Below are 16,402 nucleotides of genomic sequence, written 5' to 3' on the forward strand. Positions count from 1 at the left end.
AACCCATGAGAACTGGGACAGCATGTGTGCTGTGATTTATGTTATTATGTTTAGTTAGTCCTTCCCTTGTGTTGCTACCTTGTCGTGGTGGGAAGGCTTGTGTGTCTCCGTGACTCTGAGGGCTATACCGGAGGGGGTTCATACCAATACCCCCGGCAGGTTCAACCAAGCCGGGCAGGTCTCAGGGGAGAGGCCAGACGAAAAGCAGCACCTGGTCACCTGGTTGGGTGTGGGGGTAACCTCACCCCGTCAAAAGAACGTCGTTACAGAAACACGAAAAAGAGCCAAATGTTTGAGCAGATTCTTGTAGGTGGTCTTGAAATGTATATGTTTTTTGAGTGCAATGACAAACATTTCTTTACAGATTTGTAGCTTATATACTGTTCAGTTCTGGTTGTATGTCCATTTCAAATACGATAATATTTTAGGGTCACGGCCTGGAAAGGTTGAGAACCTGAGTTATAACAGTGAAGCAACAAAACTGTAAAGCTGAGCCAACATATTTGCTATCTAACAAAATAAAATAAATTTGGCATTACAAAACCTTTCGTTTTTATCATGCGTGTATATGTAGTGTATACTGTACATTTGTGTTCTGTACAAGAGGTAATTTAATTGAAAAACTGTAAATAGAAAAGGCATAGGGTGCAATGACATAACAGTCCTAACTCAAGTACATCCATCCACATGACATGTATACACTATCCTTTCAATGTGGTCTTATGTGCAAATGCCAACAACAAAAAAACTAAACATCCAGCCACATAGGTATTGTATACACTATACATTACATTATTTTTTAATAGCAATCCAGAAGCTTATGCCAGGCTTAAATGAAACATTAGAATGAATGAATGAATAAAGCTTTATTTCAAACAATGACATTCAAAAAGTGCATTAATGCAATATAAAATTAATAATTATATAAACAAACAGAAACTGGAACAAACACCCGCACACTGCCTTCAAATGCTGTGACCAACTTTTATTCAGGGAAACCGCAACGTTTCGGCCTATGCGGCCTTCATCAGGTTATCTTTATGTATAAAGATAGCCTGATGAAGGCCGCATAGGCCGAAAAGTTGCTGCACCACTGACAGAAACAGAAACACACAGAAAACTCAGGATATAGAAGATATTTGTAGAATCGTCCTCAGGTGTAAATGGGTTAAGCAGATTTTGTGAGATCTTCAAACAAAGCCTGTCTGTAAGATAACTGGGTGATGTGTTGTGGTGTGGTATTTGGTTGTGGAGATGAGATGGTGTGTGATGGGACAAAAATGGATGCAGGGTTGTAGGAGAACTGAGCAGGATGTGATGAGACTGTGTGAGATGGGTTATGTAGGGGCGGAGGGTTGTGCATGTGTGTGTAAGTGCTACTTTGGGGTTGGGTGTAATATGGTGGCTGAGGAGGTTGCATCATTTGCATCATAAGGTTAAAACAACCTGTGGATGTGAGCTGTGCAATATTTGATGTGATTTGGTTGAGATTCTGTGTGTTCTGTGTTTCTGCTTTTTCCATGAGTTTAAGCATGCTCTTCTTCAGTTCCAGGTCTTCTTGGGCTGCATCCACCGGAGCCCTTCTCTTCAGCTTTTCGTACCTGTAGCCTTGTAGTTTGGCCTTGAATAAAATAATAGAATACTTTACTTACAAAACTTAAAAATCACAGCTGTGTGAAGTGAGGGGCGCTAATATATTAAAGTCTAACTCATGTTGCTATGATTAGGTGATGTAAAACAAACTGTGTCAAAACAAACTTTCTCTTTATTGTTAATGGGATTTAATTTGTTTGTTATAGGGACAAAACAAATAAATGTCTCCTCATTGTCAATGGCGTTTTTAAAACAAACATTAAACCCAGTGGCGGTTCTAGGTGATGTTGGTTGGAGGGGCTGCCTAAGAAATCTTATGCTACGGGCCAATATACGATAGTATATGTTGATTGATTTATTAACAGTTTGCAGAATTACAGTACATTTCAAGTACAACTCAATACAAAAAACATGCTATCCATTGTTCACCCTATACTACAGCATGTTCACAGAATACTGGTCTACAGCAACAACAGCATCAACATCACATTCCACAACAACCCAGCCAGTACCCATGCAGTGCTACTCAGAAAATCTATTACACTATGCTACCCTAGTTCAACCTGCAGCAATAGCATCATATTCCAGATATCAAAGTACAGCAATGACACTACTACAGGCCTATACTTTGTTACAGCAAATGCTCCACAACAACAGAAGTGCATGCCCACAACAAACACTCCACTGAACATTGTTTGTATTTGTATGTACAGATAGCTGCTCTTATACTGTCATTAATAATAACAGTATGCACGCACGCATGCACGCACACACACACACACACACACGCGCGCAACTGGCGCAAACGGGCCGTTTGCGCCAGTTGCGTTGCGCGCGCGCGTCGGTGCCATTTCGAAACAAGCAACTTGCAAGGCACACACACATGCACGCACGTGCGCACGCACACGGCACCGAAACAACACTAACACACGCACACAAACACAGCCTCTCTCTCTCTTCCCAACTCAATGAGAGCTCGAGCCACTTTCAATGTGATTAAACCAGCGATTATGTTTCTTAACTTTGTGAGATGAATGAAGCAGACCACTCTACCTTTCTGTGGGTCCGGTGTCTCACAAAACTTATTCTTCGTATCCTTTCCTTTTGTTATATCCAAAATGGACGATATGCTCCCAGTCTCTTAACTTCATTTTCCCCTCCACGGACACGGGACAAAACGGATTATAAAGTAAATAATAAACTTATTTCATTTAAAATAGGCTACTTCTTTCACATCATAAACAACCACACACGAGCAGGTGGCCAGGTGCTGTGATTGGTCAATAGCCAATGACCCCCAATGGCAAGTAAACCGGAAACTGCCCATAGATCCGAAGTCCCGTTAGTCCGAACATGCACTGCTCCCGTGCTCCCGTGCTTGCGGTTAGGTTTAGGTTTGCTCCCGTGCTTGCGGTTAGGTTTAGGTTAGGGTTAGAGATAGGGATAGTAATTTCGGAACAATGAACCTTCTGACTAATGACACGGCACCAGTAAACCAAGCAGGCGTGTCTTGGCAGCTGTCAATCATTCAACGCAATGAAAGCCAATGGAAGCATTTTGGGCTGTAAAAAGATCAGCCCATTTTGACCTATTTTGTGTTTTTCTTGTAACTATTTGATGCTGTTGCTGCTTTAGATTATACCAGAATATAAAAGTATCTATTCTAAAACATTTTAATAATAATTTATCATCTTTACTCCATAAGATAGGGGGGGCTCAGCCCCCCTTGCCCATAGATACGAGCCATCCCTGATTAAACCTGTATATAGAGCACCCCTCAAAAACAAGCAGACATAATTACATTTGGCAGCTATAAACAATTATCTAGCTACTGTAGCATACAACTGTGAATACAAAATAGCATATTGACATATTCTATTCCATTCTACTTTATTAAAAACATTTTCCAAAAGATATTTATTAACATGCTGGGGAAATTAGCCTATGTAACACTGTTCCTTGCTGCCCGCCTATCCTGTTACAGTTACGTGTACAGTACAAGTTAAAACACAAATACAAGACACCGTTTCCTTAACCAAAAGTGAGGACCACAAACATACCTGAAGTAGACTCCGTCTTTCCTTCACGACCAAGGCGGACACTCCTGCAGACGTAGCACCATCATCAACGGACGCTCCGTCCGAATCGTACCCGCCGCCGGTCCCGGTATCCACAGCCACATGATCCACAGCCACAGATGATAAGGCTCCGGCGGGCTGATCCGACTCGATGTCCGTTGACTCTATGCCACTAGATATGGAGGTTGTTGCTGGAGAGCCACCCCAAATCTCCCCACAGAGCTCGAAGAAGACTAGTATGACGCTACCGTGTCCACTTCGGCGTCCTGTGTCAACGGCACAACGGTATTTGGCACGGATGCCCTTGAGCTTGGTCGATATGATCAACTTGGTCGCGGACCCCTTTGCATGAGGAAATCTTTTCCCCACCAGTTTAGCCTCTTCTGTGTCAGGATACTGTTCCTCAAACTCCTCCTTGATGTCGGCATATTTTGTGTAACAACTCTCCCAGTCCACATTGTCTTGTGCCTTCTTGGTTTTGTATTGTAAAGTGACGCTGAGCAGCAACTCAACCTCGTCCTCCGTCCATACATAACTGGTATCGGTTTTCTTTTTGCTCGTCATAATTTGAATATTGCGCTCTGTCTGTCTGCACGCCTTGTTTGTTTTGTTTTTAGTACTACCGGGTTACGTGGGGGGGATCTATTGGGAAACCAGCTCACCGCGCATGCTCAGAACATTTTTCTATTGCTTGTTGGAGTCAAAAATTATAGTTTTGGGTTGTATGTGTGGACACAGATATCTTTGTCGTATGGGCCCCACAACGGAGTACGAAAATATCCGTTTTATAAAAACCTAGAGACGTATAGCCCAGGCCTAACTGTAACTAGGAAGACAAGATACTACTGACATGATTCTGCTGACAACATACTGACATGTTACTAGACATGATGCTATACAATGAATGTCAATGATACTGACATTATACTGACCATGATATTGACATGATACTGACATGATATTGACAAGATACTCAAAGTTCACGGTCCGAGGAGCGGACCGTGACAGTACCTCCCTCCCAACGGACGGCTCCAAGACATCCAACAAGGACCACCAAACAAGGGTGGGTGGTGGGGGTCAGGAGGAGAGAACCAGAAGCAGGGAAACAAGGGCAGAACAAGGGGCAGAGTGCGGCAGAACCAGGGCAAGGAACAAAACAGAACTGGCAGGGTCAGGGCAAAAATACTGGGCCAGTAGAACTGGACAGGACAGGACCGGGCAAGGGAAGGGCAAAAACATGTGACTCCAGGCTAAAAGACAGAGGAGCAGACGAACAGGTAAATACAGACATAAGAAAGGACAAATACAAGCACAACCAAACCAGACAGACACAAAACACAGCCAACAGACATCACAGACTATAGCCGACGGCAGACAGCTAGTTGTAATTCTGAACTGGACAGAGACACAAGAAAACACTGACAGAGACAGAGGACAGGGCAAAAACGTAGAGACTCACACAGATAGACAGGAGGGCAGACACACAGACAGACATGCAGAAAGGCACATAGACAAACACATGGGCACCAACTGAGACATACCAACAGACAAACAGATTACCTGACAAACTGCCAGGCAAGCAGACATACAGGCGACTTGACACAACAACATGTGGGAAAACAAGTGGGAGGAAAAACTGGACTGGGGAGTAAACAGGCGGGCAAGCTGACTGGCAGACAGACTAGCAGACAAACACAAGGGGAGACAAGCTGACAGACAGAATGGGATATCGGTAGACGGGCTGGGTAGTGGACTAGCTAAACCTCTTTCTGTAGGGCCGGCCATAACAGGATGGAACAGAGGGGGCTGAGAAGAGGAAGCAGTTTGGGGAAAATGAGGGACAGAGATGTGGGGAACTGGAGACGGAGGGCTAACTACAAGAGGGACAGAACTACAGACTGGGCCAAGGCCTGGGCTACGGACAGGGCTGGAGACAGGGCTACAGACAGGGTTGGGGACAGGGCTACAGACAGGGCTGGAGACAGGGCTACAGACAGGGTTGGGGACAGGGCTACAGACAGGGCTGGAGACAGGGCTACAGACAGGGTTGGGGACAGGGCTACAGACAGGGCTGGAGACAGGGCTACAGACAGGGCTACAGACAGGGCTGGAGACAGCTGACACAGACATGGGCAGGGTGTCGGCGGGGTCAGTCAACCAGAGTTCAGACGGGGTGTCGGCGGGTTTGGCCGACCAGAGTTCGGGCAGAACATCGGCGGGGCAAGCCGATGCAGGTTCCAACAGGGTGTTGGCAGGGACAGCCAATGCAGGCTTGGACAGGGTGTCGGTCGGCAACAGCAGTACCTCGGCGTTGCTGGGTAGCAGCAGCGGAGACTCACTGTCACCGTTGCTGGACAGCTGAGGAGGTTCACCGTCGCTGGGCGGTGGTGCACGCTGGTCGACGGGCGGTGGTGCACGCTGGTCGCCGGACGGTGGTGCACGCTGGTCACCGGACAGTGGTGCACGCTGGTCGTTGAGCTGCAGTGGAGACTCAACGACACTGGACAGCAGCAGAGACTTGCGGTCACTGCCGCTGGACAGGAGTGGAGCCTTCACGTGGCTGGGCAGCAGTAGGGGCTCACCGCCTTTGACTCTGGGCTGCTCTGTGGCGTTGGGCAGCGGAGAGTGCTGACGGCGTCTGGAGGAGGAACCACGCCTTTTCCTGGCGGGGGCCCGGTTCCCCACACAAAGGGCCAGACGAGAACCCTCAAACGGGTCTAGAGCTGTAGACAGTTCAGGACAAACAGGTTCAGGAAAGGCAGGAACAGAGCAGTTAGATAGCGGGCTAGTGGGCGCAGGACTGGCAGGCTGGAGGTTCACAAACCCAATTCTGATGGGCTGGCATGCAGACTGGGCACTAGCAGGCTGAGGGCTGGCATGTAGGTGGCTTGCATCTGCCAGGCTGGCTGGCTGAGAAGACTGCAGGCGAGAAGATCGTACACACGCATGATACGCATCCAGAGCAGTCCATATCTCTTTAATCGGACCTGCAAGCTCGCCGGCCAGCTTAGGCCTGGAATAAGCCACCCGGAGGGCCCTTTTCAAATTCTCAACCTTTTGTTCAAGGCTAATGGAGGACTGGAGGCTATACACAACAATGGACTCAATGTAGCTCATCACCTCTCTTAGTCCAAAATCTGCATTGTCGTCCGCTGGGTCCATACTGGTTGGTTCGTACTGTTACGAGTGAGTACGGATGAGGACCCAAATGCAGAGCAATATAACTTTAAAGGATTTATTAAACAAACTGAGGTTCTTCCATAAACAGGGCAAAGAAGGTAGGACAAAAGCACAGAAACCATACAGGAACTCACACCACAGGGAACCAACAAGAACATAATGCAAACACAGGACTTAAATACACACAGGATAACAGGGCACAGGTGAAACAAAAATACAATCAACATTAGGATAGGCTGGGGGACTAAAAGGGCACAGGTGGAAACACTGACAAATTACAAGGCAGGATATACAAGGTAACTAACTGTAACTAGGAAGACAGGAACTCTAGGCAAAGAAACACAAAACCAAGGCAACAACTAAACTGAGGCTAAAGCGTAGCAGCGTAGATATAGGGGTTCCAACCTAATGGAGCTAGATACTAAGAAGATACTACTAGACATGATACTGAGAAGATACTAGACAAGATACTACTGACATGATTCTGCTGACAAGATACTGACATGTTACTAGACATGATACTATACAATGGAATTATAGACAAATCTTTATTTACAATTGTGGCCTAGCAAAAGCCTTTTGAGTGGGGAGGAATTGGGCTAAAATAATAAAGTAATCAATCATTTGGAGGCTCACCTCTGCAACTTCAGTTGGTTCTCCCACTGTGTTGGCTGGACGGGAGCTACAATCATAAACATGCAGGAGGTCGGAGGAGCACACAACACATAACTCATTATTGCTTAGTTGACAGTTAGCTCAGTGCTTTGCACGACATTAGCTTTAATATACATAAACACATTGTAGTTGTACATGGCATTTTATACTCACTCAACTCACAGGTTTTGAAAAAGATATCAATGTGCTTCTGTTTACCTCTTTTTGACCCTTTCATTGTGTTTATATCTTCTTTCTTTCACAACAAAACAAGGAGAACATCGAACACAGTCAGTGACCATCAAGTTGGCAAGCATGCCAACTGCTATTGTTTCTGTAGCCTACACCAGTGGTTCCCAAAGGGATTTCTACGGCTGTAGCTGACACGGTGTGACTTGGTGCAGGAGTAAATGCAGGGAGGACGACCGGAGTACTGGAACAGGAACTTTATTGCTTTCTACACACAGGAAAACTTAGGAAAACAAGATGCCTCGCAGGGCTTCTAGATAACCAAGGGAACACACACGCAACGTGTCAAGGAACAAATAAGATAGCACACAGAATCACACACCGGGCGTGCTACGCTGTGAAATAGACAGTGGGAGGCAGTAGCTAGCGGGGCAATGTTAGCTGGGATGTTCTACGGCAATTGCTTCGTACTACTTTCCATTGGTTCAATATGTTAGAAACAACACGTCACATACTTAAAGGGTGTTCAATAGCACTGATTTATGCAAAACAAAAAAACAAAAACCTCAAAAATGGAGTTATGAGGTTTCCTTCCGACAGCAACGATATGACTCATTACACAAACACTTCCTGTTCAATGAAAGAGTCCACAGCTGTTGTAGGCCCAGGAGTTAAGAACCAGACCTACCTGGGCCCTCATCAAAGCCTGTACACTCAAGACACTGCCACCCTTAGATCTCCATATGTTATGACTCTAAATGTTTTGATGAATTGAACAAGGTGGACCCTCTTGCAAACAAGTGTAATGCTTTATTGGGTTGTCCACTCACATTTAACAGTTTTTGTAACTGTTAAATTCTCGCCCTCAGGCGTCTTACTGACACCATGTGGCTAGTGTGTGTATTCTCTGTGTTCATGTCAAGGCGTGGGTAAATACTGTGTTCATATTTTTGCCAGAGAATCACTGTTTTCTAATTTATATCCACAATAATAAAGCTTTGCCTTAAAAAACCTGCCCTATCAACAAATTTCACACATATTTTATATATTTGCTAAATAGTTACTATATCGATTTCAAATCATTGAAATCGTATCATATTGCCATAATGAACCAATATCATCCATATGTATCATATCATCAATGTATCGTGATACGTAATGCATCACTGTTAAAATGTATTGTTACACCCCTAGTAGGTCAAACTAAACTGTCACAGTAAAACATGGAATATAGATTTGATGCACATAACTGCATATAAAGATTCAGCAGTTTGTGGTTGTTCGATGCATGCTCGTCATTTCAATGTATTTGCGTATGTAACTGCTGTGATAAAACGTGCTAATGGCCACCAAGACTAGCTAGCTCACCTGTGAATGACCACCTTATCATCATTAAAGGTGTGCTTCCATTGTTTTATGGGGAAGCAACAATGTACCAATGATGCTAGGTGGCTCATTTGCAATGACTTGTTCTATTGTTCACCAAACCCTGAACACAGGATGTCAATGATGTCAAGCTTTGAGGCAGAGGGCCTTACATTCTAGAAATGATTCTCAAAGGAAACGTGTCTGGACTGTACGACCGCTTTTACCCTCAGTGATCGGACTAATAACCGACGGTGATGAGAGGGCCTATAGGAGGGAGATAGAGGATCTAACTCTATGGTGCGATAACAACAACCTCTCATTTAACACCAATAAGACCAAAGAAATCATTGTAGACTTTAGGAAGTCCAAAGGTATCCACACCCCTGTTGGAATATGATCTGAATTGTATATATATATATTTTATTATTGAGTTCTCTTATTGTGAAGTAACAAAGCCCAGACAGGAAGTGCTTGTTAAATATGTCTATATAACCGGTGTAAATAAACCAACTCAGTGTCGTGTGACGTACTGATCCAGCAACACATAGCTGATGCCTCCTGGTGTGTTTATTTATTTACTTTAGCAGTGTTATTCCTCCGTCTATATTTCTTCACTTTATATTTCTGGTACAACACGCTAAGACAGCTGTGAAACTCAACAGGTTATGGGCCCAGAGAGACCAGATTTATTTACGAGGTGAAAAGTTTGTTGTCGGCGTGCTTTGCCAAGCTAGTCTCGAGTTAGGCTAACAACAGAAGAACAGAACCATGCGGGCTGCTTCGAGTGGTCAGACTCATTGATCAAGATTGTGTTTCGACGGAGATGCGACGGAGATGCGGAGAGATATATACTGTGGGAGACGAGGATGTTGGGACATCTGAGACTACAGGGGTTGAAGGATATCGTCCTAAAATATCTCGAGCCACCCGTCGAGGGTGAAGAAGTTGATGTGACCTACGAGGACATGAATGCTTTGGCATATAGAGAGATGGTCCAGTTTTTGGACAGCAAGAGCCTGTCGCTAATTACACGAGCAGCGACGGATGATGGACGCAAGGCACTACAGATCCTAAGAGCCTTTTATGCAGTCAAGGAGCCGGCTGCAGCAGCATGTCGTGAGTACCCAGATCCGAGTGCAGCAGCCGTCTATGCTACATGAAAGTGCATGTGACCGGCGAGGGACTGTGAGCGTTGATGACGGTAGGATGTGCTACAGATGCGGTGTGAGAGGGCACATAGCTAAAATGTGCGATCGCCAGGAGTGGTGCGAATACTGTCGATGTTCTACACACCGGTACGCGGTCTGCAGAAGGAGGAGACAACAGCGGCGAGATGAGGCACGGAGAGTGTCTGAGAAGAACAACAGCGAGCACGAGTACTCATTCGGGGTGAGAGACTGTGATGCCGAAGTTCAACAAGTGAGAGCCGAACGAGGACATCGTGATCGTGTGAGACAGACGGGTCTGATGGTCGACACAGGAGCGACTTCCAGCCTAAAGAACACTGTATGGAGTTGGCTGACGGCACGAGATGCCATGGAGTGGCGGAGCGCAGAGGAGATGCAAAAGTGATTCTGATCGACAGCAGGGGGCAGCGCCACACAACTACCCTGAGACATGCGTTGTACATTCCTACATATCCACAGGACATGTTTTCGGTGCAAGCAGCAACCACCAGAGGTGCCACTGTCATTTTCCAGAAAGGTAAAAATGTTCTGAAGTGCAGAGATACGAGGTTCAAAATATATTTGTACAACAAACTGTATTATTTGAACACTGTGAATGACCAGAAATGTATGGCTAATGGTAATGGTAAAGTGCAGACGCACAGGTTGAAGTGTGTGACCCCACCCATTGTAGAGCAACAGACACCGACTGCAATGCCCATTGTTAATGTTAATGATGATGATGATGATTATTTTGATGTGCCGAGATGGAGGAGTAGGTCTAAGAGAAATGCTCCACTCCTACCACAAGGGCAGGTTCAGCAGCAAGTGCACGAGGCTGTAGTAGCTACACCTCAGGCAAACCAGACTGTGCAGTCAGATGAGGGCCAGGCTAAAAATGAGGCTAAACAGCAGACACGTTACCCTCCCAGAGTGAGGATGAAGCCAGCCTATTTGAGTGACTATGTAACTGTCAGTGCAGAAAAGGTCCCGAAGAACATGGACTATTCCTACACCTACACTGTTACTGCTACTCTGGTACAACACGCTAAGACAGCTGTGAAACTCAACAACCCCCATTTCCATCAAAGGGTCATCTGTCGACATAGTTGATAACTTTAAATTCCTGGGCATACACATCACAGACACATTCACACTCAACAACGAGTACATCCTCAAGAAGGCGCAGCAGCGACTCCTACTTTCTGAGGCGCCTTAAAAATTAAAAAGTACAAAAGGACTAGTGAACTTTTATCGCTGTATAATTGAAAGTGTCTTAACTGGCTGTATCACAGTGTGGTACGGTAACACGACCGCTCAGGATTGCAATAGGTTGCAGAGGACCATTAAAACAGCAGCTAAAATCATCGGCACTACAGAATTACCCAGTCTCCATAACATCTACACCACTCGCTGTATGAAAAAAGCCCATAACATCATGGAAGACACCAGCCACCCCGCAAATACCTTGTTCAAACTACTCCCTTCCAAAAAACGCTACCAGAGCATCAAATATCGTACCACCCGTCTCAGTAACAGTTTTTACCCCCACAGTCAGGCTGCTGAACAGCTGACCTTGAACTGTATTGCACTTCACTTCACTTTTCCTGTTTTTTGTCTTTTTCTTGCAATATAGATGTTTGTCTATGTCCTGTGTATGTAAGACTGAGAGTGCTCTGAGCAAAATCATTTTCATTGTATGTATACTCTGTATCTATACAAATGACAAATAAACCTGAACCTGAACCTAATAACCGAATAACTGCCGTTGTTGTCAGGCGCCGGCTTGCTGAGAGACCTAGCTAGATTGTCAGAAATGCTCTTCGGATGGGATAGAGAGGCGGAACCGATCGGATGGTAGAAACCGGCCAAATTCATTTTTGTGTAACACACCTGCGTCTCGGAGGCTTCTCAGAAACTACTTAACCCATTCTGACCTGAGATCAGTTTCTAAGAATGTCTTCTACATCCTGACATCCATCCAAAATAGCAGACCTACAAGCTCGTAGCACGCCACTCGGTGGCGCGCTATGAGCTTGTAGATCTGCTATTTGTAAATAGCTAAAGCATAACAAAAGGGGTTCCCGCCTAAAATGGGTTAATTGTTGCCGTCTGATTACATGCCAAGGCATAATTTCTGATCCCAAATCGTCCCTGCTTATGGCAATATGGCAAACAAATAAATAGCTCAGGTGCAGGAAACATACATTTGCATAAAAAAATGGAAGCAGCATGTCGTTTTTTGGTACATGAACTGCTGGTATCATCAAGCCCCGTCTAAAAACCAGCGGAAACAGAACTGGGGTAAAATGATATTCCGTCATTAGACTGAACCAACCCCTGCAAAGTTTTGTTGATATCAGTTACATGGGCCAAGGGGGTGCATCCCTCCATTCCTACATGCTGCCATTCCGACATCCCCCCATTCCGACATGCCCCCATTCCGACATGTTGCCATTCCGACATCCCCCCATTCCGACACATTTTAGTCCCACCATTCCGACAGTCCACAAATCTTAAATGTATTTTCAAGGCAATTTTTTAAGGGGTGTGTAGCAACTTATAATGTAATAATCAGCTCATAATTTAATTAAAAGACGAGCACATGACTTAATAGATTTTTCTATAATGTAATAATGTGTTACATTAAGAACCTCCACATAGGCGACTCATACTGTAATAAAACTTCATAATGCAATAATGTCTTTATATTATATGAGCTGATTGAGTTTTTATTACATTTTAGCCATGATACTGACATGACACTGACCATGATACTGACATGACACTGACCATGACACTGACATGATACTGACCATGACACTGACCATGATACTGACATGACACTGGCATGATACTGACCATGATACTGACATGATACTGACCATGACACTGACATGATACTGACCATGATACTGACCATGATACTGACATGATACTGACCATGATACTGACATGATACTGGCCATGATACTGACATGACACTGACCATGATACTGGCATGACACTGACCATGACACTGACATGACACTGACCATGACACTGACCATGATACTGACATGACACTGACCATGATACTGACATGACACTGACCATGATACTGACATGACACTGGCATGATACTGACCATGATACTGACATGATACTGACCATGATACTGACATGATACTGACATGATACTGACATGATACTGACCATGACACTGACCATGATACTGAACATGATACTGACCATGACACTGACCATGATACTGACATGATACTGACCATGACACTGACATGACACCGACCATGACACTGACATGACACCGACCATGACACTGACCATGACACTGACATGATACTGACCATGACACTGACATGATACTGACATGACACTGACCATGATACTGGCATGACACTGACCATGACACTGACATGACACTGACCATGACACTGACCATGATACTGACATGACACTGACCATGATACTGGCATGACACTGACCATGATACTGACATGATACTGACATGACACTGACCATGACACTGACCATGATACTGACATGACACTGACCATGATACTGACATGACACTGACCATGATACTGACATGACACTGACCAAAGAAAAAGAGCACCAATCACAAACATTCAATCAAGAACTGACCAATCTAAGCAAGGCAGTAAAAAGAGTACTCTGCTGCACTAATTATGAGATGAAACACTGTTGCATAGAATAGGTAATCAACATGAGATCAAACACTGTTGCATAGAATAGGCAATCGATATCAAACACTGTATCCTAGCTGAATATAATTCAGAGTTAAATTAATAATTCAATTGAGTAATTCATGCTATTACATTCGATAATATTCAAGCAGGATAAACCATTTGTACTATAATCAATAAACCATAAATAAAAAATAAAAAATAAATAAATAAAATAAAAAATAATATTTATATTAATATAAATAATAATAAATAAATAATAAATAAATAGCTGTAAACCATTTGTACTATAATCAATAAACCATAAAATATATATATATATATATATATATAAATAATATTTATATTAATATAAATAATAATAAATAAATAATAAATAAATAGTTGTAAACCATTTGTACTATAATCAATAAACCATAAATAAATAAATAAAATAAAGAATATAAAAAATAATATTTATATTAATATAAATAATAAATAAATAGTTGTAAACCATTTGTACTATAATCAATAAACCATAAATAAAAATAAAAAAATAAATAATAAAAAATAAAAAAATAAAAAAACAATAAATAAATATAAATAATAATATTTATATTAATATAAATAATAATAAATAAATAAATAATAAATAAATAGTTGTAAACCATTTGTACTATAATCAATAAACCATAAATAAAATAAAAAAATAATAAATAAATACAATAATAATTAAATAAATAAATAAATAAATAAATAAATAAATAAATAAATAAATAAATAAATAAATAAATAAATAATAATATTTATATTAATATAAATAATAATAAATAAATAGTTGTGAAAGTGATCTGTCGGAATGGTGGGACTTTTTCTGCCGCGGGTCCCTGTTGGAATGGTGGGACTTTTTTCTGTCGGAATGGTGGGTTGTTTACAAATATGAAGCATACCACCATTCCGACAATTAGAAGTCAATGTAGGAGTGGCAGCATGTAGGAATGGAGAGTGAACACCAAAGCGAACCCGTATTTGTTAGTATCATGTATTTGCTAACACTTCCATTATTGTAAAATCACATGACTGACTTAATGATGGGTTGGGGCACGGGGGTCGTGCACAACAAACGATCAAACGAACACAAAACAACAAACGATCAACATTAGAGCACCCTCTTGTGTGTGTTGGCGGCGGGGGGTGGGGGAAGCGCTCCCGGTAGCCTCTGTGTGTTGCCCCGACACCTAGACGGACAGGGGGGGGGGGGGGGTTAGCCTCTGTGAATTACAGTACATTACAAGCACAAAACTCAATACAAAGACTGTTAACTGTGAGTGGACGACCCAATTAAGCAAATTCATCAAAACATTTAGAGACGCTATGGTGTGCTATTCATGAGAATATAATGCAAATCACAAACCAGGATATTCCTTATACACCGGCTCTCTTTATTCTGGGTGATCCATCTCCCCCCACTAAAGGCCATGGGTGTCACCTCTAACACCTAACAGCATTAGGTGGGCAGGAAGATCATTGTTAAGGAATGGAAGTCTGAGGTTTCACCTCCAGCACATGTATGGTTCACTCAGCTCGGTATTGTGGCTGCTTTGGAGAGGTTATCCTTTAAGATGAATAATCAGTTGGATAAATATGATCTGAAGTGGGACGTGTTCCTCAGTCATGTTGCAGGTCCCTTGGTGTGATCCATGGTCAGGCAATGCCCTCTTGATTGTTTATTGTATTACTACACATTACGATACGGTTGATGCTGCTGCGTTTGGTCGTGTAAATAATGTAAACTATTTTCACATTTTAATTTGGTTTTCCTTTTTTTCCCCTTTTTTCTATCTTGTCCATGATTACGTACTCTGCTGTTGTTGCTTGTGTTTGTATTGTATAGGTTTTCAGTTTTATGTGTTTATAAAAAATCTAAAATAAAGTACTGATCATAAAAATACAATTAAACATTTAGAGACATACAAATAGACACTTGAACACTTCTATGTAGCTAAAGAACAGAACATGAATTCATCATATAGGAAGCAAAAAGGGAAAAGATACATACATTTACAGTGAGGGGAAAAGGGGGGGGATTCAGATTTTACAGAGGCCATTTTTGAATTGCAGCCATCCTTATAGGTGCCCTTTGAGAGCGGTTTTGAAGGAGTCAAGGGATTCACATGTCTTAATGACTGTTGGTAGGGCGTTCCACATTTCGGTGGCATATAGGAGCGAAAATAATTTAGTCCCTTGTTTGTGCCGAATCTGGGTTGTACATGGTTTGTTGCACTCCCTCTGGTGTTGTGGGTGTATGTGTGTCAGTGTGTGTGTGTGTGTGTGTGTGTGTGTGTGTGGGGGGGAGGCCCCGGCCCTGACACCTAGACGGTCAGGGGGGGGGGGGACCCGCCTCTGTGTGTGTGTGTGTGCGTGTGTGTGTGTGTGTGTGTGTGTGTGTGTGTGTGTGTGTGTGTGTGTGTGTGTGTGTGTGTGTGTG

The 16,402-nt window shown here is 43.2% G+C and overlaps 1 protein-coding gene across 1 annotated transcript in view; it reads right to left on the minus strand.

Moving 5' to 3' along the window:
• Nucleotides 1–4,235, minus strand: part of LOC310875925 (heat shock 70 kDa protein 12A-like) — a gene marked incomplete at both ends in the record, with an annotated part of 13,415 nt that extends 9,180 nt beyond the window's left edge. Inside the window, one exon of the mRNA XM_083789359.1 lies at nucleotides 3,654–4,235. Within this exon, the coding sequence (XP_083645485.1) occupies nucleotides 3,654–4,235 (582 nt within the window). The remainder of the gene's footprint in view (nucleotides 1–3,653) is intronic.
• Between the last annotated feature and the right edge of the window lie 12,167 nt (nucleotides 4,236–16,402).

The sequence above is a fragment of the Protomyctophum parallelum genome (assembly GCF_964188405.1).
Source record: "Protomyctophum parallelum genome assembly, chromosome: 18".
NCBI classification, from domain to species: domain Eukaryota; kingdom Metazoa; phylum Chordata; class Actinopteri; order Myctophiformes; family Myctophidae; genus Protomyctophum; species Protomyctophum parallelum.